The sequence below is a fragment of the Amia ocellicauda genome, chromosome 7 (genome assembly GCF_036373705.1).
Source record: "Amia ocellicauda isolate fAmiCal2 chromosome 7, fAmiCal2.hap1, whole genome shotgun sequence".
Lineage (NCBI taxonomy): Eukaryota > Metazoa > Chordata > Actinopteri > Amiiformes > Amiidae > Amia > Amia ocellicauda.
This window is the reverse complement of record NC_089856.1, coordinates 28,833,790-28,856,701: the sequence shown is the minus strand read 5'-3', so window position 1 is coordinate 28,856,701 and position 22,912 is coordinate 28,833,790. Positions and strand designations below refer to the sequence as shown.

Genomic DNA, 22,912 nt, shown 5'->3' with positions numbered 1-22,912 from the left:
CTCCTCCTCCAAACATGACGAGTTGAGTTGATGCCAAAGAGCTCGATTTTGGTCTCATCTGACCACAACACTTTCACCCAGTTCTCCTCTGAATCATTCAGATGTTCATTGGTAAACTTCAGATGGGCCTGTACATGTGCTTTCTTGAGCAGGGGGACCTCGCGGGCGCTACAGGATTTCAGTCCTTCACGGCGTAGTGTGTTACCAATTGTTTTCTTGGTGACTATGGTCCCAGCTGCCTTGAGATCATTAACAAGATCCTCCCGTGTAGTTCTGGTCTGATTCCTCACCGTTCTCATGATCATTGAAACTCCACGAGGTGAGATCTTGCATGGAGCCCCAGACCGAGGGAGACTGACAGTTATTTTGTGTTTCTTCCATTTGCGAATAATCGCACCAACTGTTGTCACCTTCTCACCAAGCTGCTTGGCGATGGTCTTGTAGCCCATTCCAGCCTTGTGTAGGTCTACAATCTTGTCCCTGACATCCTTGGACAGCTCTTTGGTCTTGGCCATGGTGGAGAGTTTGGAATCTGATTGATTGATTGCTTCTGTGGACAGGTGTCTTTTATACAGGTAACGAGCTGAGATTAGGAGCACTCCCTTTAAGACAGTGCTCCTAATCTCAGCTCGTTACCTGTATAAAAGACACCTGGGAGCCAGAAATCTTGCTGATTGATAGGGGATCAAATACTTATTTCCCTCATTAACATGCAAATCAATTTATAACTTTTTGAAATGCATTTTTCTGGATTTTTTTGCTGTTATTCTGTCTCTCACTGTTAAAATACACCTACCATTAAAATTATAGACTGATCATTTCTTTGTCACTGGGCAAACGTACAAAATCAGCAGGGGATCAAATACTTTTTTTTCCCTCAATGTAGTGTGCATAACGGAGATGGGCTTTTTGAAACACCTAATATATGTTTGTTGTAAAAACAGTTTTATGAGAATGGACAATTCGTCTGTTAGTATAATACATTTGATGTTCAGTGGTGACGTTGAATTAAGCCTGATTATATATTTTTATATTTCCATTTGGAATACATATGAATGCATGTTCAGCTGTGATTTCTCAGAAAATATTGCAATGCGATTGGCTGTCCCGTTATCATCTCAGGGTTCCGTAGACGACAGCACTTGGTGTGTGTCTCTGATTCAGCCCTGTTGCTGCGGTGTTTGCCCGGAGCATTAATGAACAGGTTGGCTGCGTTATTAATATTCCGCGCCTGTAGCTGACAGCGCATTCCAGCGGCAGACTCCTCCGGATCGGCTCCCACAATAGGAAAGGGATGCTGAAACAGGTAAGAGAATGAAGAGCTCTTGCGCTCTTATATACATTTCACATGTAGACTCATTTGTGGGCATGCTTTCGATTTTATATTAGTATTGGCAATATCTGAATAGAAAGAATGGACCCTGCAACGGTCTAAATTGATTAAAAAAAAATGTCTGCAAGGCTGAAATGCAAACCCAATAGGAGCACCACTGATATGTGTGTGATGGCATTTTGGAGAATACTGCAGATGAAAGCTCGTATACCAGTACCAGCTTAGCGGGTGGCATGTTTTAAATATACACTGTAATCATTAAGCAGCCAGACCCCAGTAGAATGATTAAAGACGCATAAGATGATGTTGTGCTCGTTGTACATGCCCTGTTCAAATTACTCCTTATTGATTAGAGGAAGGGTTTAATATTTTCCATCACTGGGATGGTTTAGTCTTGTATTCAGCTTTGGTACCAAGGGAGAGGGGAAAGCAATCACTATAGTAACCACGTTAAATTGATGCCCTAGAATCGCATCCTTTAAAAAAGGTAAGAAGACCTCAAGATGCGTCTTTTTAGCACAAGAATATAACGCGGTCTGCTGGATTGCACTAGTGATGTACGTTTGCTGCTGCATGTTACTGATAGATGTACAGACATCATGTATTATTAATGATTTTGCGGGGTATTCGTTACACAGAAACCCAAAGGGAAATCTGTTGGAAATGACAAAAACAAAAATAAAGGATGTTGTTTCTGAGCCGTGTATTTACGTTGAATACAGATGCATTCATTAGGAACGCGTCTTGGATATAGGGACATAAAAAATGGATATATGATTGCTACCTTATTCTTGAATTAGAAAAAGGACAGAATCTCCCTTTCACTGTATATCTTGCAGTACTTACAACATATTCTGTGCATAGGTTTTTATCATTGATGTATTTGTTGTAATACAATGCAATGTCTTATTTGTTTTTATTACCTCCTCCATGGTTGTGAAATTAAAATTAGGCACCGTAGTCCCCATGGCACTTATTTAAAAGAATAAGAGATGTGATTCGAATGTGAAAGTAGAAATAAAGCGAGGACGAAACTGAGCCTAGTTGCTTAAACTAAAATCTATTTGGTTGAAGTAAATCCCGTCATTTTTTTAAAATACAACGAAACAAAATTATAAATACTCTTTTTGTTGCTAAAAATCGTGTTTTTTGCAGTAATGCCAGTTTTTCATACTTCAAGTACTTTCTCTTCCAATTTTTTTTTTTAAATCAAGCATACTATTTGACATAGTTTCAGTTTAAAATGTTAAACGTGTTCTTTAAATAAATAAATCGTTTGGAATTCACCAAAGACGTGTTCTGTAGATGGATTCCAGAACGCAATTCTGTTGTAAATAATTTGTCATTCTCACACATGCAAGTATATGGGTAATCCAATCTACCAGGAGCACGCGATAATATATAATTTTCCAAACAGATTTTTGGCAGAGCAAGTAGACTAGCGGAAGGAAGTTTTTTTTCGACAGATAGATGTAGCTGCCAAATATGAATTGTAATCCTTTCTTTTTTTCCCTTTTTGCTTCTTTCTCAAATTTGTCTTTCTTGCGTTTTTGTTCTTTCATTCTTGGTCACATATGACAGTTTTGGCTTCCATATGACATGTGTTGGTCACGCATGACACATTTTGGTCAGGTATACCAGTTTGAGAAGAGTTAATTTTGTTTTTAATTTATGCAAAATATATTGATGTGAAATATAATTTGAACTAAAGGGACAATAAGATCTTTATGAACAATTATACATTTCCTCTGATCTTTTCTTCTTACCAGAAATGCCAATGAAGTGTCAAAATGGAGCCGACAGAGAGCCCCCCAAAAAGCAGCTTGCAGCTCCCCAAGGATCAGATCAGCCCCACTGTGGATGTCAAATCTGGTGAGCATGTCCAATGCCTGCAGGTGAGCTCTGTGGCGTGTAATGAAGCCAGCAGCAGAGGGGGAGAAGACAGCAGCAAGGAGGGTTCCTCTGGAGTTCCCACCAGTGATTGCGGCCAGGGCTGGGGTCATAGCCAATCTGTAAGGAAAAGCAAGACCCATGACTGTGTTGTGAGCATGGGGCTACAGCCAATGCCAGACAGTGGGAGCTCTGGGGAAAGCTTGTCACCCTCTGCCCAGAGGAGGGGTAGGCTGGTGAGCAGTGTGAGCTTTTCTGGGTTTGGGATCTCCTCTGATGGTTATGGCAGACTGATGCAAGAAAACCGTGGTGTCTCAGGTTATGGCCGGCAAATCATCGACTACAGGGACTTTACTCCTCAAGTGCCCTTCGTACCGTCCATTGCCAAGTCTATTCCCAGGAAGAGGATCTCACTGAGGAAGCCCAGGAAGGCTTTCAGAGACTTGTTTGGGATGAAGAGGCACAAGCATGAGAAGGCAGCCTCTCCTGTGCCCTTAGATCATGGCCCTGGAGGAAAGGAAACTGCTTCAAAAGAGTCTAGGAAATCCTCGAAACATAGGGAGCGATCTACTGGGAATCCTGTGCCACCAGAGCTCTCCAATAGCGATCTTCTGTCAGACTCTTCTAACGAGTGCTATGGCAATTTCTGTGAAGATGTGGCTTCCCTGAAAAGCTTTGACTCCCAGGCAGGGTGTGGGGAAATATTTGCAGATGAGGAGCAGCACATCTCTCTGGGGATTGAGCGGAGACAGGACCCGGACAAGGATGTGTGCGAACCAAGAAAGCCCAGCCCAGTGGGGGGGTCCTTCCAGGGTGGTGTGGAGCAGCTGGCATCTCCCCATCAAACAGAGGTGATGGATTTCCTGGGAATATGGGATGGCTTGGGCAGAACAGTCCTGTTACGCCAGAATTCTAGAACTGAAAGAAAGGTGTTGAGTACACAAAGCCCTACCCAAAACCAGCCAGCCAGTCAAAACCTAGGTGCATCCCCTAGCAGCCTCCCCACTCCTGCTGAAGAGGAGATGACAGTGGATTTAAATGCAGATGTGACGACACCAAAGAGTGAAAATCAGTCGGTCTCCACAAGTGATGAGGGCTATTATGATTCATTCAGCCCTGGTCAAGAGGACAACAGCAGGGGATCCATCACACCCTGTGGCTCCAGCAGGTTTCCCAGAGATAGCTACAGTGGTGATGCACTATATGAGCTCTTCTATGACCCCAATGAGACTGGGATTACTCCGATCTTTGACGATGACATGAGCCTATCCGAGAGTGATTTAGGTCAGTCTAGTGACCTTCCACTGTCCATGTACAGCTTCCATGTTGGTGCTGAGGAAAACCTTGCTCCCCCACTGGCTCTGGACGTAATTGGCCAGGAACTCCTGCAGAGCAACTGGAAGGGCAAGGAGTGCCTGTTAAAATTGTGCGACACTGAAATCTCTCTGGCGATGGGCATTGTGAACTGGCTCAAGCACAGAACTGAGAAGCTTAGCCCATCAGAGGCAGTGTGTAATGGGACGGAGCAACAGAGAAATAGTGGGTGTCTGAATGGAGAGGTAATTTCTCCAGTAATGCGGAAGGTGCCAAGAAAGCACACGTGGAGTGAGCACAGTGATTCATCGAAACATCTTTCTAAAGAGAGACCAGTCTGCTCACAAAATGGGACTCCTGTGTCTGGAGTTGTTCCCTTCCAACTCAGTAAAGACAGATTTGTCTCTGCTTTATCTGAATGTAATGCTTCTAATGGACATGGAGAAGCCAAGTTCAAAACTGCCACTAATGGTAGGTGTCTCAAAATTTTCAGTGATGATCACTCTTTCATGCTAAACAAAGATATAAAGTTGCCTTCCCCACGAACACCAGGCACAGGGGCGAATGCTATAATTCTGCTTGCTATTAATAAAGAATCTCTCTGTGAGTCCTGTAGGGCATCCTTGAAACACAGCTCAAAGGAATTGCTATTGTGTGCCTCATGTTTGTCCTTCATTGAACACATTAAAACCTCTGAGCTCCTAAACTGTGCTGCTGATGGCTTCAAAAAATCTGTTCCAGTTGACCTCAAGGGGACCCACAATGCATTGCCACTGGGGATCTTTGAATCTCCCATCAGCCCATCAAGAGGAGGAGGTGACCTTAACCTAATGAACCTCTTGGAGCAATGTGTAGGCCAGGTATCTTCTCTGAAGATCAATGGTAGTGTGACCCAGGAGCTGAAGGACAGCGAGCCATTCTTCCTACAGTTTGACCAGAACACCAGTGGCAAGAAAGAGAAAGACCTGATTTTAGAAAATGAAAAAGATCAGATCCACAGATTTTTAAAACCCAAGAAAAACCAGACACCAAGAAGTATGGACAAGAGAAGACAAGACACCAGTTGTCACAGTCAGACAAAGGGAAGTACAGAGAAAGACACTGGCACCTTGCAACCGGAACAAAGCAACGTTCAAGACTTACTTCCTCAACAGGAGGGTGGTGGATTGGAAATTGGGCTGGTCACAACAAACAGCTCAGATGAGCTTGTTCTGGAAACATACTGGAGTCCTTCATCAGACAAATCTAGGTCTGATTTCCTTGGTGACACATATGAAGACCAGCCACTCAGGCCCACATTCCTCCCTCTCTCCAATTCTGCCTTCTCTGAGTTCACCAGCAGCCAGAAACACACAACAGGGCAGCATGGGGATGGAAACAGCAAGGGGCAACAACTCGAAAAAGTAAGACGACACCGGAAGTTGACAGTAAACCGGGATGGCCCGTGTGGATATGTGATGGCAGAAGAGAAGAAAGAAGAATGGAAAAGGAGGATAAAGAAGTGAAAGATGTTGAAAACAGGTAGGTGCTGGTTGGAAAAATAGAAAATGTCCATTTTATGACTGTTTAACGTGACAACACAGCCTTGACTCGATTTGAATTGAAGCACATGTCAAAGCTAATGAAAAAAAGCTAGACTTAACATTAATATAGCTAATATCTTTGGTAATTCCTTCTGAATCAGGAGTACTGCTTGATAAAGACAGAGAAAGACTATGATTAACAAACCAGTCTACATGCAGAATTGTCCTAATTTTTATTGTTACAACAAACATTCTTAATACAAATTATTTTGAGGTAGCATAATGCATTATAGGGGAACTGCTGTGAATTTAATTCCTTACAATATATGTTTTCTCATATGTTAAAGGCTATGAAGGCTGCACAGTGTTTGTCCTTTTGCTAATGCTCCTTCACACTCCCTGTTGGGTGCCAAAATCACCTTTACAGCTTGACCTTTTTCAAGGTGGTTGTTGTGCCTCTTTCCAAAAGATAAATTCTTCCCTTTCCTTATGAATTACGAAATCCAGCCAGCAAGCTTCTGTTTATTTCTGTGCATCAGTTAATGTCACCAAGTTGTTCTTGCTCTCTCACAGCTTGAATGAATGGCAAACACATTGGTTTGACAAGAGGTGACTGGTTTGCCAAAAGGTAAAGAGAGAGAAAGCGGCAATAATGCAAAGTGACAATGACCTGTTGAAGGTTTTTAACACTTTCACCTCAACAGCTAACACCCAAAGACAAAGTATCTCCATTGTGTAGCTTAGTTCAGGAGGATGTTCTACACCGGCAATCTAATAACAAGAGCCATTGTAAAGAGATTTAGCAAAAAAATCATGGACAGCCTGTTAGGGTGGAACTATATGCAGAAGGCAGTTTAAGGGATAGATGTTGTGCTTCTTACACTATCAATAGTTTAATTAGTTTTTTAGTTGTTTTTTATATATTATTATTATTATTATTATTATTATTATTATTATTATTTATTACTTAGCAGATGCCCTTATCCAGGGAAACTTGCAAAATATAAGCGCAATACAAAGTGCAAAAATACAGTGCAATTCAAGACATAAAACATTACAAATTCCAATTTTCATAATACAGTGCAATTCAAAGCATAATACATTTTACAAATTCCAATTTACACATGTGTGTACAATATATGAGGTCTTATATCCTGGAAGTACGAGGGTCTGAAGGTAGCTTGGTGCAGTGTGGTTGAGACAGCGGTAGGTGAAGGTCAATGTCTTGAACTGAATTTATATTGTTCAAATTGTTCAGTTCAAATTAAGAGCCTTAGCAAGTCTTGCTGGTTGAATATGTGCTATGCCATAAATATAGCACTGTTTGTATATCTTTTTCTCCCTTTCTCTCTCTTTCTCTCTCTCTCTCATATTCTTTGAAACCTTATCAATTTTTAAGATAGTTTTGTGCCCCTTAGGGAAAGGTGAGCGCATTGTTAAAGTAATCAATTAACACTTAAATTAGTCATACTGATGAAGAGATCCCAGAGGTGCACTTCCATGCCCAAACCCGCCTTTAATACTTTGGGCCTCTTTCGGTCTGTCGTGTCCCAGATACCAAGAGGCTGTTCTCAGCAACACCACAGAATCCTGTCAGAGTATTTACAGACAATATCTATTTAATCTTCAGCGGTGTGGCCAAAGTGGTAATCGCTTCACACCCAGATTTGTTGTGCATCAGTACAGAACAGAGGAACAATTCTGTCCTTTAGTTTTTCAACGGAGATGATACAAAGAACTAACTGAAATAAATATATGTCCTGAGATTCTTGTTTTGTTTTAAAAGGTGAAATAAAGTTATTAAGGTAAATAATTTTCCAAGTTTGTTCATTAATTTATTTCATTTTCAGCATCTGTCCCTGCACCCCAATCAAACTGATAATTAGTAATGACTCTGGGAATGAAGGCCTTAAATTAAATTATGTAATTCGTGCAGGTTACTTATAACCCTATAATAATAGAGAGAGCAGCTTGATTAATCTGTTCACCTTGTTGCTCATTGTGCTGTAATCATGATGTCACTATAGTCATGTATCTGATCATCTTTACAACATGACATATTTATTTCTATGACACATTTACAAATGTATTTGGCTGATGCTTTATTTCAAACGAATTACATGGAGAGACGCAATTGAATAATAAATGTACAAGGAACAGTAGTAATGCAATTTATGTAATTTAATCTTATATATGTCCTTAGTATGTATCCTTTGCTGTAATGGCAGCTGTAACTCTTTTGATAGATGGCTATCCTGGTTTACCATTCCAGTTCATCCCAAAGGTTCATCCCAAAGTCAGATAAGACAAAGTGTTCTACTGCTTTTCTTATCTGACACCATGTATTATTGTGCTGGCAGATATTGCCACTATAGCATATTTGCAAATTGTCTTTGTTTGAATAGTGTAGTCCTTTACTATTCTAAATCCAGACTGGTATCTTAAAGCAAGTAATTTGTACCATTTATACATATATGGTTACTGTCAGACTTTCCTTGCTCAGCTAGTGGTCTTTTGTCTTCCATTACTGCCATGTTTCTGCGGGATGGATGGATCTCTCTCTGTCAGGGACTGCAAGGGCAAGCTTGTGAGTGCTTCAGATCAGATTCAAGCCAGGTCCTGGGGGGATACTGTGCTGCTGATCTCATTCTAGTCTCTTCTATTTATAAATCCTTAATTGTTTAAAATGACTGATCTGTCACATACCATTAAACAACCTGCTGTCTGGGTAGCTTTTGTACATTATGTTTAGAATTGAAACAATTGGATTTACTGGTGATTTTAAACTTAAAGGCACATACTGTGTTTTCATGTTGTGAAACTGTTTTCCTTTTAACATATCTACATATTTCATGACTGCAGCATCAGCATGTTCAGCATAATTTCATAGTCTAAAAGGGCATTCTCTCTTGATAAGTCCTGTCTATGTTTCTGGCATGTATTAGTAATTATTTTTTACACTGGTTCTAGTCCTGAAGGTTTTATAAAAGACTCATAAGTGACTCAGTGAGTGAAAGTGGTAAAATTCTCTCCAAAAGCAAATGACAACTGAGGAATGTGCAAAGCTACTGTTATCCTTCTTGGGGTCTTTAGGAATGACTGCAGTGGTATGGGGTGGTTGATAGGTCATGGCTGACAGGGTAAAATATAATTTGCTGAGGCAGGGGGGAGATGAAGGTACACTGGACCAACTACCCCTGAGGGTTGAGTCTGTTAGCTTTCCCTCCACCAGTAGCTCTATCAGTGTCTTCACACACTCTACACTGAGATGGTAAATTAAGTAATTTTCTCCTTCATTTCACATGCTGTGCAATCCCTGGAGGCACAGAACAAGCAGTGCAGTGGCCTCTTAACAACTACCAGCAATACTGCTGCTCCACTGACATTCTCCAGATGGGCCACACCAGGCTCAGCCTGTCTGACCTGGGCACCTAAAGGACACCCAGCAGGGGAGGAGTGCAATAGGAGAGTGCTGCTGGACCTTTCCTGGAAGCTGAAGGATTTCTCCATGTTACTGGACCCTTTCCTACAGGTCTTCGTTTTCTTGCTCTGCTGCTTCATAAATAGTCACAATCAAGTGCAGGTACAGCATCTGGAATCCAGATTGTTACTATGCAAAATAAAGTAAATATCTGCAAAGGCATGTCCCTTTTCACAGGCAATGCAGACCTTTTGCCCCTGCCTTGTGGTTGGCATATATTGTACAGAATCTACTTTTTAATCTACATGACTGATGCTGGCCCCTTACACTGGGAACAGTTTGCTGTATATCTCTTTTCCTACAGCTGACACCTAACCTTGCCAGACAGGCTGTGAAATGAAAAGAGGAATGGCTGCAGTCCAGTGAAACTAGCAAATCTGCTTCAGGGTCAAACTGTGCAATATTGCCTTTAACTGGAGGTTTAATTCAACCAAAGGCAGAGAGAGAGAGACAATTATTAATACCCTGTTAAATCTACCAAGACAGATTTGGTCTGAGAGTCATTAAGATCAAGGCACACAAACCACTAGAGTATTACAAGAAATACATTCAAACTCTGGTGGCAGCAGAATAGAAACAGCATGGAAACCATGCAATTTCCTTGCAACTAAGCATGTATTTGGTATAACTGGGTGTATCCATCTGTGCAGCTTTAGTTCTTATATGGAGAATATATAAAAATGCATGTGTTGTGTTGCCATTATCTGGGGAATCCATAACACATAACAGCTTCTGTCTCAGTGGTTATGACTGATGCTAGATAAGATAGGGGACGACAGTGAAAAATATTGCACATGCCTGTTGTACCTCAAACAACAATAAAGCCTTTTAATCTTTTCTCAGTTTTTGTCAAAGTCTTAAGTATTTCTTTGTTTTTTGTGCTGGTAAATCACCTATTACAATCACCTGTTATTACGTTTAGCTTTAACTATTTCCTTTTCTAATGAATATTGTTTTATCACTCCTAAGTTATAGTTTATACCAAATTATGTCCCACATGTCAGTCCCCTTATAGCCAGTCTTAGTGTGCCCTTAACCATATGCTTGCATTCCTTGCTTATGAATCAGTTCTGTACCATTTTCACTGCTCTTTCACTGAAATACACAGTTGCCAGATAAGCACCTGTATTTTTTTTCTCTGAATAAATTGTATGCATCGGCTGAGCAATGTAATGAAATCCTCAGTGTTGCAGTCAGTGCTGACATTTGCCTGGAGTAGAATAGTCACTGAAACCTGTGAAGGTGGCATGTTTGCTGTTGGGAAGGTTTTATTGACTGGACAGTGCTGTAATTAGGAATCAGCACAGCCTGGAGGGAAAGGGCACAGCGAGATCTATAATTAGCCAGGTGCACAGGCGGCATTAGAAAGTGAAAGTCAATGAAAGCAGGCCACACTGACAGGCAATTTTGTCTGTAATCTCCTAAATTATTTTGAGGGAAAATGAGAACTAGCTTTGTACCGTAGTCTTTCTCTCTCTGTCTCTCTCTCTCTCTGTCTCTCTGCTCGGCTGCGGAGCTGCAGCTACCATATTAAGCAGCATCTCGCAGAACCTTGGGTAAGCTTGGTCTCCATGGAAACTAGCTCTCTTAAAAGCCTTACTGGCACTGAAGAGACCATGCTGCGAAGACAGGCCGCAGATTAGATGGGGATTGCTGTGCACTCTGTAAAAAACGACAACCCAAGGTCACTGTGGTAAGACATCAGCCTTCAGTCACCTTGGCGTTGGCTCAGGCTAGCAGCTCAAGTTAGTAATGTGAGTTCAGTTCAGTCCTTCCTCTGCTTCTGTCCTATTTAACAGCTGCATATGTTTAAAACAGGTTTAATAACGCAGTACAGGGTTTCCTGTTTTAGTTTTTTCCTGTGAAGAGTTGACCAGGTTTAGTACAGTTTGCTGCAGCACACAAACACTTGTTTATGTGACAAGCAAGAAATCCAGTGTCCAATGTTGTTTTTCTGTTTTTGAAAATATAAAATTATGTACAGAATGGTTGTTAATACTTTAAACTGAAAGTATAAACATTGCCCAACGATGGACTGGCGTCCCATCCTGGGTGTATTCCTGCTTTGCGCCCTATGCCTGCCGGGATCGGCTCCGGCTTCCCTGCTACCCTCACCAGGATAAGTGGTTTCAAAGATGGATGGATGGATGAAAGTATAAACAGCATTAACATGAACTGTAATACAATATTTATTATGAAATACATGTCAATTTTGTCTGAGAAGCATTTTGAGGTCAGGGAAAATGTTGCCAAAGTTTACATTTGTTTTCATCTTAAAACCAAAGGGATTTTCTATATTATTTTGGCAATATAAATTCTGGGCTTAAACTGTAACCCAAAACATCCAAATCCCAATGTAAACTGTAAAAGTAGATTATACTATATATCGTTACTATATTGAACTTCAGATTAATATTACATTTATTGATATACCTGGATTTTCTTGTTCCAGTCTCCTCAAATTGGTTTTGTTAGATGATTATTTCTCTTGGTAGATTTTGCTTTGACTTGAAATTAGAGTCAAAGGAGAGCAGAACAGATATACATTTACTGGGTAACTGTACATAAACGGACACAGTGACCAACGCAAATGGGTTTTAACTCTGAGACAGAGACAGGGACACCTCAGGGCATTAGGAAATTAAAATATTCAAGCCAAAACCTGTTCTGGGACATTCTGCAGTAAGACATAAACTGCAGCAGAGGTCCGATCACAGCAGTGATGTATTATATACATAGAATATATTGCTGGGAAAACAATAATATCAAAATAACTAATCACACTCTGGGTGTGTTTCTGTGCTAATAGATATATGGGGTAATAAAATAAAAAGAAACCAATATGAACATGTATTATACCAGATATAGACACAGATCGTCTGTAACATTATGACCACCTGCCTAATATTGTGTAGGTCCCCCTTTTGCCAGCAAAACAGCCCTGACCCGTCGAGGCATGGACTCCACTAGACCTCTGAAGGTGTGCTGTGGTATCTGGCACCAAGACGTTAGCAGCAGATCCTTTAAGTCCTGTAAGTTGCGAGGTGGGGCCTCCATGGATCGGACTTGTTTGGCCAGCACATCCCACAGATGCTCGATTGGATTGAGATCTGGGGAATTTCAACACCTTGAACTTGTGATTCATCAGACCAGGCCACCTTCTTCCATTACTCTGTGGTCCAGTTCTGATGCTCACGTGCCCATTGTAGGTGCTTTTGGCAGTGGACAGGTGTCAGCATGGGCACCCTGACTGGTCTGCAGCTACGCAGCCCCATACACAACAAACTGCGATGTACTGTGTGTTCTGACACCTTTCTATCAGAACCAGCATTAACATTTTCAGCAATTTGAGCTACAGTAGCTTGTCTGTTGGATTGAAAGCTGGCCCGTGCTTTCGCTCCCCACGTGCATCAATGAGCCTTGGCCGCCCATGACCCTGTCGACGGTTCACCGCTTTTCCTTCCTTGGACCACTTTTGATAGATACTGACCACTGCAGACCGGGAACACCCCACAAGAGCTGCATCACAATTTGGCCAAAGTCGATCAGATCCTTACGCTTGCCCATTTTTCCTGCTTCTAACACATCAACTTTGAGGACAAAATGTTCACTTGCTGCCTAATATATCCATCCAACTGACAGGTGCCATGATAATGAGATTATCAGTGTTATTCACTTCACCTGTCAGTGGTCATAATGTTATGGTTGATCGGTGTATACACTCACCTAAAGGATTATTAGGAACACCATACTAATACTGTGTTTGACCCCCTTTCGCCTTCAGAACTGCCTTAATTCTACGTGGCATTGATTCAACAAGGTGCTGAAAGCATTCTTTAGAAATGTTGGCCCATATTGATAGGATAGCATCTTGCAGTTGATGGAGATTTGTGGGATGCACATCCAGGGAACGAAGCTCCCGTTCCACCACATCCCAAAGATGCTCTATTGGGTTGAGATCTGGTGACAGTGGGGGCCAGTTTAGTACAGTGAACTCATTGTCATGTTCAAGAAACCAATTTGAAATGATTCGACCTTTGTGACATGGTGCATTATCCTGCTGGAAGTAGCCATCAGAGGATGGGTACATGGTGGTCATAAAGGGATGGACATGGTCAGAAACAATGCTCAGGTAGGCCGTGGCATTTAAACGATGCCCAATTGGCACTAAGGGGCCTAAAGTGTGCCAAGAAAACATCCCCCACACCATTATACCACCACCACCAGCCTGCACAGTGGTAACAAGGCATGGTGGATCCATGTTCTCATTCTGTTTACGCCAAATTCTGACTCTACCATCTGAATGTCTCAACAGAAATCGAGACTCATCAGACCAGGCAACATTTTTCCAGTCTTCAACTGTCCAATTTTGGTGAGCTTGTGCAAATTGTAGCCTCTTTTTCCTATTTGTAGTGGAGATGAGTGGTACCCGGTGGGGTCTTCTGCTGTTGTAGCCCATCCGCCTCAAGGTTGTACGTGTTGTGGCTTCACAAATGCTTTGCTGCATACCTCGGTTGTAACGAGTGGTTATTTCAGTCAAAGTTGCTCTTCTATCAGCTTGAATCAGTCGGCCCATTCTCCTCTGACCTCTAGCATCAACAAGGCATTTTCGCCCACAGGACTGCCGCATACTGGATGTTTTTCCCTTTTCACACCATTCTTTGTAAACCCTAGAAATGGGTGTGCGTGAAAATCCCAATAACTGAGCAGATTGTGAAATACTCAGACCGGCCCGTCTGGCACCAACACCCACGCCACGCTCAAAATTGCTTAAATCACCTTTCTTTCCCATTCAGACATTCAGTTTGGAGTTCAGGAGATTGTCTTGACCAGGACCACACCCCTAAATGCATTGAAGCAACTGCCATGTGATTGGTTGGTTAGATAATTGCATTAATGAGAAATTGAACAGGTGTTCCTAATAATCCTTTAGGTGAGTGTATATTAAATATTATTTTTGTTGTCAAAAGGTCTCATAGAATTAAGGTGTTGACTATATGTAGCAACTACATCTGCCAACAAACATAATAACAGGATTGGTGTTCATTGTAAATTACAATCTATAACTCTGTCTCTATCAATGTATCTAATTCTGGCATTGGCTAAATATACTGGTATACCCCATGCTGTAGTTTTTCTATAACTTTATTCCTTACTTGTATTTGCACAGGAGGGAGTGGATTAGAGAGCAGGGTTTGCTTTGGGATCAGTCCTGAGGAAACAGGATTTTCACACAGAACCTGTGGGACAGATAATAGATGAGGGAGATTTCTTTCTGTCAAGCTCAGATTGTTACCATCTTCAACACATCGTTCATCACTTATCTGCCAGGATAGACAAACACCCGACAGAGATTTATTAAGAGCAAGTGCTGAAAAAGTCAGATTGCTATTTGTTCATGAATCTGTCTTCAAAGCTCAGATCTGGGAATGAGAGAACCCCCTCTGCTGGAACTGATATTTCACTCCACTTCACTTCCACTGAGGTGTACCCAACTGTGTGAGCCTGTGTTGTTTCAGACACTCAAACCAAACTGCTATTTCTATTAGATCTGAACCCAGACCCTCTAGCACAATTATGTTAGCCTACATTGATTTCTTGGGAAGATAATTATTTGGATTATCACTATCAAAAGCATCTACATACATACATAGCCCCCGGAGTCTGATTAAACCAGAAGCAAAACATCATGTGATCTCCAATTTGTAACTGGTGGTGTGAAGAAGAGTGGAGGAGCTAACTGCATCACCAGCTCCACTGCAAATGCAGGACGAGAAATGTGTAGTATTAGAACACAGAGGTAATCCCAACTCTACCCTGGTAAAATCTCAAACTAGTTTAGTTTGTCTGTTTTTTAATACAACGCTATTATGTAAAAGCTCAGAGCCAGTTTTGCCTTCTTTCATCTATGTATGTTATTGCACTTTAGAAAAACAAGTAATTGCAATATAAACACTGATTTCTCACAGGATTGTGGGCAGTGATGCACACATTCTTTATGTTTTCCCACCTACGTTTACTTTGATTACAAATAAATATACACCCTATGATTTATTTATAGCACAACAGCAGCTGTTGCAATATACATTATTGAGGCTTTAAAAATAAAAGATTAAGAAAAAGGGAGTGGAGATGAATAATTGAAGTGTGGAGGTTTCATGGCTGTCTGGCAGGGGTGGCCGTCTGGAGTGTGGTTGGTGGGCTGCTCTGCGTGCACTTTGGCCAGGCCACTGCCTTTTAGAATCATCCATTTTTAAAGAAAGAATTTAGGAGAAATATTGCAAAGATAAAAGCTGATAGTGGGAAGCATTCTATATATGTAGTGTGGTATTTGTCTCCATAACCTGAACATTATTCTTGTAGGAGTGTCTCTGCATTGGCACATCTTTAAAGTCATTTTACACTGTTAAAAAGGTGGAAAGCAATTTAAAGGAAGGTGGCTTCTGAGTAGAATGTTGCTAGGCCTCGAAACATGGGAATTCGATGCAGATAAATACATGGCCATTTTAATGCTACTCATTACTGGCAACCATACAAACATCATGTCACATATGAAGCTGCTGTGCTCACAGAGATCTGTTCCCATAACAACGCTGTGGTGGATTGAGAAACAGGAAAGCAGGGTTGCAAAGGTCTCTTAGGCAGTGGGGCCATTTGACTTGATTTCCCCGTGATAGTTAATTGTCTATATTGTATGATATAATACTTGATTTTTAACTTTTTCTTTTCATTTTAAACAGAGAGTAACACAGTGCAAAGCTACAAAACAACCAGTGTTCAATTATGGCTGTGTATTTCATAACACAGCAGTTTTGTGCCGCTCAGTGAATTTTAATTGAAATGCTAGTTATGGTGCAAAACAGAGTAATAAAAATAATGGGCTCACCGGTGGGAGCTGCTTTCCCTGATTGATTTCTTCCTCTTCATTGAACGCAGATGACTCTAATAGTGTATTCGGAAATGCCTGGTAATAACGGTTACTCAGACAGCAATAAATAAACATGAAACTAGTTTCAAACAATAGGAATTGACTTCAGTGACATTAATCACAACGATTTTGTAATGTTTATTATTATTATTATTATTATTATTATTATTATTATTATTATTATTATTATTATTATTATTATTTGCCGCTGTTAGTGAGAACAGAGTGTTTAGAAAGTATCCCCTCAATTAATCATTCATTCTTTCACTCAAGGAGGTGTCCTTGAACACAGAACCATTTTTAGTTACAATGTTAATATAAAACTAATGACCCATTTAATTCAGCAGCAGGCAACATTTTAACAGCAATGTAGGTAAAAAAATGTAATACAAAGTTCACTCCTGTTTGGAAGGTGAAAATGATACAAACCAGAGGGTTCTGATGGTGTCACATTAAAAATATAGTATCCATAGAGTCATAAGGAAGTTCAATGATCCAAATCTGAGTCAGTGTTTAGATCATTAAAGCGGCCCCTGGTCTGTCTGCAAGGCACAGAGAGAGGGAGACAGAGACAAGGAGAGATGGGGGGAGACAGAGAGAGATGGAGAGAGACATACAGAGAGAGAGGGAGATAGGGACACATAGAGCGAGACAGAGACAGAGAGAGAGATGCTGAACTAAACCTGGCCCTCAGGGTTGCCCCACACATCAACCTTGTTATCCTTTCACTTAAATGATTAATGAGAAACGGTTACATTGATTTATGAAGGATTAATTATTTAAACTGGTCTTTTTAAGAGCTGTTCTCCAAGCCTGCTGTCTCACTTTGAAACCCTGCACCTGGTTGCAGTGGGGTGGGGGGTGCAAGTCCTTGGTTCTCAGTGCCAGCCCTCACACTACAAACCTAGGGACTCCAAAGGTCGAGACACACTGCTGGGCAGACTCCTGTAGGGTCTAGCCTTTGATAGTTACAGCAGTACAGCACATGGAGACAGGGCGTCTCTATAATGGCTCTTGCAATCCATAATTCTGCTTTCACACCCTAATTTTGATTGTTTTTCCTGGAAATGCAATTAATGTAGCATGGTATTAGCCTCAGTATTAGGGAGTGTGTGCAGCAAATGTCATTTTATGCCATACAGGGCAACAAAGCACATTTGTTTGCACAGAAAGTAAAATTAGCCTACATTTCCTTTTGTTTTTCTTCTTTTATTTCCGCTGCCTCCATGCCTTGTCCCAGCAGACATGGATTTCTTTGCATTCTTTATCTAAAAACAGCTGCTCTGTTGCACATCTGGAAGCTATAGGTGTAAAGGGGCATCGGTGACTTGTGAAATGTTTCTGTCCTGCAGCCCTAGAGAAGGACAGGATGTTCTGTCAGAACTATAATGGCCAGCCCTGCTCTGGAGTTGTGTAATTCACTTATGGCAGTGTGTTGTAAGGAGGACTGTCAGGTGATGCCTGATGACTATCATGAAACATTGCTGGGTTACATCCAAACCCCATAGCCTCCTGTACTGTAACAGTAATTGTCACTGGGGACTTTGCTATTAAATTGCACACATTGAGCTTTGCCATAATACGCCCACATAATAGGCTGTTGCTGTAAAAGTCTGAGAGGTGATTATTTAAAGATTGTGTGTGTATTTCCGTACACAATGTGCTTTCCATGTTAGCACATTAACCAATGGGGGTGGATATCCTACAGATCTTACAGTGGAACTATTCACTGCAATGATCCATTGTAGCCACATGATGGCAGTGTATGTGTGCACACTGATGCATCTCTTCAGAAAATGTATCCGGTTCCTGACTTTTTGTTGTTTTGTCGACTTTTACATGGTTTTCACATCGCTATCACTCTGTTTTCTCCTGTCACTGGGAAAATGGTCTCATAGTCACTGCTGTGACCATTGCAGTCTGCAGCTGATGTTGGAGAAACAGACTCGACTTTGTGAAACTTGGTTAATTACTCTTAGACTTGTGACACCAGAACATATTTAACGACGGTGGCAATATGGAATTTTAGCAGAACAAGGAATAATTGCTAGTGTAGTGCCACAAAAGGCAACACAGAATGCTGTCTTGTTTCCCCTGCCAGTAGAATAAACCCAGTGCTGTGTGCTTTCCAGATTTTCTCTGTATCTCTGCTAGTACAATGGGAAACACTGTTTCAATATTGTGGGGCATTTCTAGTATTTACATACAGTATTTAGCAAGTTATTCAAAAGACACAGAAGAGAAAAGCAACATCCTCTTCATTGACACAAACGGAGATCCCGGCAATCAAAGCTCCTTTTAGTCACTTTCTGGTTTGGAAGGATTTGATCTCAGGAAGTTTTTTTTTTGTTTTTTTTTCCTTTTCTTTTTACTGCACAAAAGGCCAGCTGTGACTGTTAACTGAAAATCCTTCATAGATGAGAGACGGAGTAGTTGAAGGAGCCTAGTGACAAAACAAAATCACATAACACACTGCATTGAGGAATACTGGCACCTTGTGTTTTTCATTCTTTTTCAATTTAAATTAGAAAATACAGTGTCAGATACAGTATTTTTAATTGCATGAGATTGCACTGAAAGTAACATTATGTATTTAGTATTAATAAGTTCTTCTTGGTCATTGTCGTTTTGTTTTTTTCCTGAACATGTCAAAAGTTTACAATGCAAAACAATCCCAGTATCTCTGCGATTCATTCCATAGATCATCTCTAATATTGATGGATTTCTAAAGCAGGGTAGAGGCCACACCAAACCTCACTGTTAACATACTCTTCTACCTGTTTTGTTTTGTCTTTGCAGAGGTCCAGAGAGCGGTTGAGGTCCATGCAATGCCAATCCAGACCTGAAAGACAGCTCATGACCTGGCCTGCCCAGCTTTCAGCATCCTTCTCTCCTTCTTTCTGTGTCTTCTTCTTTCAAATGGTCTCTTGAAGCTTTTGCAACTTCAGTTGTAACCGTGCCCCCTAGGATGTTGCCATTTGCTGTTTAGAAATAATGACCTTTTCTGTTCAGCTTTGTATGGACTGGCATGGGCAAAAACTTTTTTTTCTACTTTATAGTACTGTGTTAGCATAGCAGCAGAAGCAACAACAAAAACTGTATTATTGGGACTCCTGCCATATATGCATTTTTAGGATTTTTTTTAAGTTTTTGTATGCATGGTGTCCTACACAGTTACAAAATGACAGCTGAGGAACTGGTGGATTCAGAGGAGATTCTCTGACTCTGAGAAACTCATGACAAATGTCATTTACCATTGTACTGAGGGATCAGTACAATGTGGGTGGCTGTGACTGATTGTACAAAGCTCATGATATTGAGGTGCTGTATTTGTGCTAGTAGTACAGGTTTCTAAATCCAGTTCTGTGTACAGTGTACAGTACAGCAGTTTCAGATCTTTCTGTATAAATGAAGGTGTCAAGTTTATATGAACCCAGACCTATATGAAGTTCTTAGTTCTTGGCAACTGAGAAGGTTTGTTAAGTGCTTTTACCTCTTCAAGAACAAGGTCTTTATGTGGAGTGTGGTAAACAGCATATAAAGCACCCGATCCGTGGATTATAACATGAATTGTTTGATTTGCATTTAAATACAGTCATTGGATGGATGAGCTCCTTTGAGACGGGAATTTAACTCCCCCCCGGTGTGGATGTGTATGAAATGCAGAGAGCCTGAACAGACAGATTTACTGATTGTCTTGTGCATGTTTTCATGGCCTTAATTTGCTTTGAAGATGGTTGATAAGCTGTGTTATGAAACTCTTCCTGAAACCACTTCAATGTTTAAACATCACAGCATAAACACAGACCAAAACAAGCCTAAGCATAATCGTTTTCATTTCTAGGTATTAAAATAGTTGAGATTCGCTGAATGCCTCGAGTGTTTATGAAAAGTGTTTTTTTCCTGTATGTGACCAAGAATGAGGCTTTTAATCCTGACATAACATTATAAAGTTCAAGGCAAAATCTTAGGGTAAATAAGTTGGATTAGTGTTCGGCCCTAATTGTCCACTGTGCGGTAGCTCAGAGTGATATTGATGTGCACACACATTTATTTACAATTGTTCCATTGGAATTATCCAAATGTAGTTCAACGGGAAATTGTTTATGCATATGTTTGTTAGTACTTTTAGATGACATTCACAGCAAACCTCACCGGAGAGTTGAGTGTTGAAAGAATTCCACACAAGTCAGGGACAATTTAACTTGTGCCAGTAACACTCTCTGCAGTCAAGGCTTGGAAAATAAAACTGTACAAGTGATGGTGCCGTTTTGAATGTAATGTCTGGAGAGGGCTTGCAAAAATATCATGTGCATGCGATCAATGTGGCCATCTAGTTGTCAGTCTGAAACCTCATCATGAAGCCATTCCAGCTAAACAGATTACAATCTACCAGGCTTCTATGTGTTTGCCACGATGCGTTTGTTTAATCTGTTGTTTAATAATGTTATTAGGTGATTTTTGACATTGATGTTTATTCTTTTTAGATTATGTCTGATTGACATTTCCAGGTTTTGTTCTGAAAACCAATTGGTCAGACAGATTGAATTTCTCCTCGAGTCTCACAGAAATCTGGAATCTAAAATGAGGCCCTGCCTGGGCATTAAACTGGCATCTCTGATTGTTTTCCTTTAAGAACCCAGTTTGTTGTTTTCAGATGTAAACTCCTTTGCTTTTTATTCTTTCAAATGTAACTTTCAATGTGATTATATCATGTCTGTAACTTTAAACTTTGTTCTTTAGTATATATGGGTCTGAACCATATTTACACTACTAATTAGTTGAATTATTTATTTAAGGATTGTGCTGGTTGCATCCGTGCCTGAATTGGTGGACTGTAGTACAGTGTTATAGAATACTGTAAAAGCTTTGCAATTGCTACAGAGAAGAAGAGAGGACCACAGTCCCTTATTGCTTCCCTGGTTATTGTGTTTTCCCCTGGTTTGAGTGCAACTCGTCTGTTATAAAATACATCTGAAAGTACAAAACACTCCTGAAAATTACTATCTGTGATCTCAAACAGTGTCCAATCAAAAAATAATTACATAAAATAGTAATAGTAATTAATAAACTAGTGTGCCTGCTTTGGTGACAGCAGAAATTGCTACAACCGGGTTGCTGGTGCTGTGCAGCACACTAAACAACACTGGCATTTTAAATGGCAGTAAATTGAACAAAGATGTTTGCTGTCTAGTAACTCCTTTTAGATTAACAGCTCTGTCCCAGCTCAGGTAATGCAACAACAACAAAAAAAACGTCTCCAGTCTCCGAAGGCGGCAGGCAGGGCTAAGGCACGCTGCTTTAATTTTTCAAAGACCAATAAAACATCAAATACAGAGGAAGGCTTTATGGGAGCTTTGTCCTGGTTGTAGAACATGTTCTGTTTATTACCTAGTGGAGAGAGAGCAGGGGAAACAGAGAAATGAGAGCATGGTTTGAGATCCCTGTCGTTCCAGGGCTCAGCAGCAACATTGTTTAGATTGATTTGTGCTTTCTCAGACCCTTTTTTTTTTTTTTACGATTGCTTGTATTACAGCATAAGTAGTAATACTATGGCACATACAGGGCCCAATTAGGCCCCGTCTTTCGCTGCACATGCCTCAAAGGAGATGGAAACTGCCAGATCTAGCAGCTTCTTTTGATTGTATTTGCATTAGGATGAAGGATGTCTCCTGAAACTTCAAGTGCTGCAGCCTCTGACAATAAAAGGGAAGATGTACATGCTTAACTAGGTGTTCAGCCTCTTCAGAAAACAGGTCACACAATATCATGATGATAAATATTTTCTGTCGCACACTGGCTGAATCAGCTTCCACATTCACACTCGTGGTAAACTTTGGAAGTCTGACTGCGATAAGTTGCCCAAAACATTACTAAATTATGATGCTTTCAGAGAGATTGTAAAGGCACGTTGGCACAAACTATGGGGAAGAAGGGCAAGTGTTTCATTTCAAATGGCAATTTATTTAAATAACTAACACATACCTCTTAAATAATATCTTGGTTTAATGGGATTCTGGGGATGAATTAATAAATACGCATTCTTGTGTTTTGTTCTGTTTTTCAAATAACCATGCAAGTACAAGACAGAAAGGATGCATTTAAAATTTTCAAGATGAATTCACTCAGGACATCATTTTTGTCTAACGAACAGTGGAGTGCTATCTCTCTCTGTCCCACATTTACAGCACAGCGAGCTGCTTTAAATCTGGGCTGTATGTAAGACAAAAGGCAATGTACAACCAGGTGCAAAAAGGACATGCTGTGAACATGATAATGGTTTTTGTCTGCATGCCTGAATTTTTGTAAGTGCAATATTGATTCATTTCTACACCATGACATGCTTAGAGTAGACCAATTGGGAGATTTTTAGAATGCGTAAAGATAGACCATTTCATGTGATTCCAAGTGATTTTTGTGCAATATTTATAAATACAAACTTT

General features: G+C 40.6%; 1 protein-coding gene across 1 annotated transcript; it reads left to right on the top strand.

The window, feature by feature from the left end:
* The first annotated feature begins 3,123 nt into the window (after positions 1–3,123).
* amer3 (APC membrane recruitment protein 3) lies at positions 3,124–22,907 on the top strand. Its single transcript, XM_066708987.1, has 2 exons — positions 3,124–6,058; positions 19,269–22,907. Exon 1 carries the CDS (start codon positions 3,124–3,126, stop codon positions 6,040–6,042), a length of 2,919 nt encoding a protein of 972 aa, XP_066565084.1. The 3' UTR covers positions 6,043–6,058; positions 19,269–22,907.
* Positions 22,908–22,912: the final 5 nt, after the last annotated feature.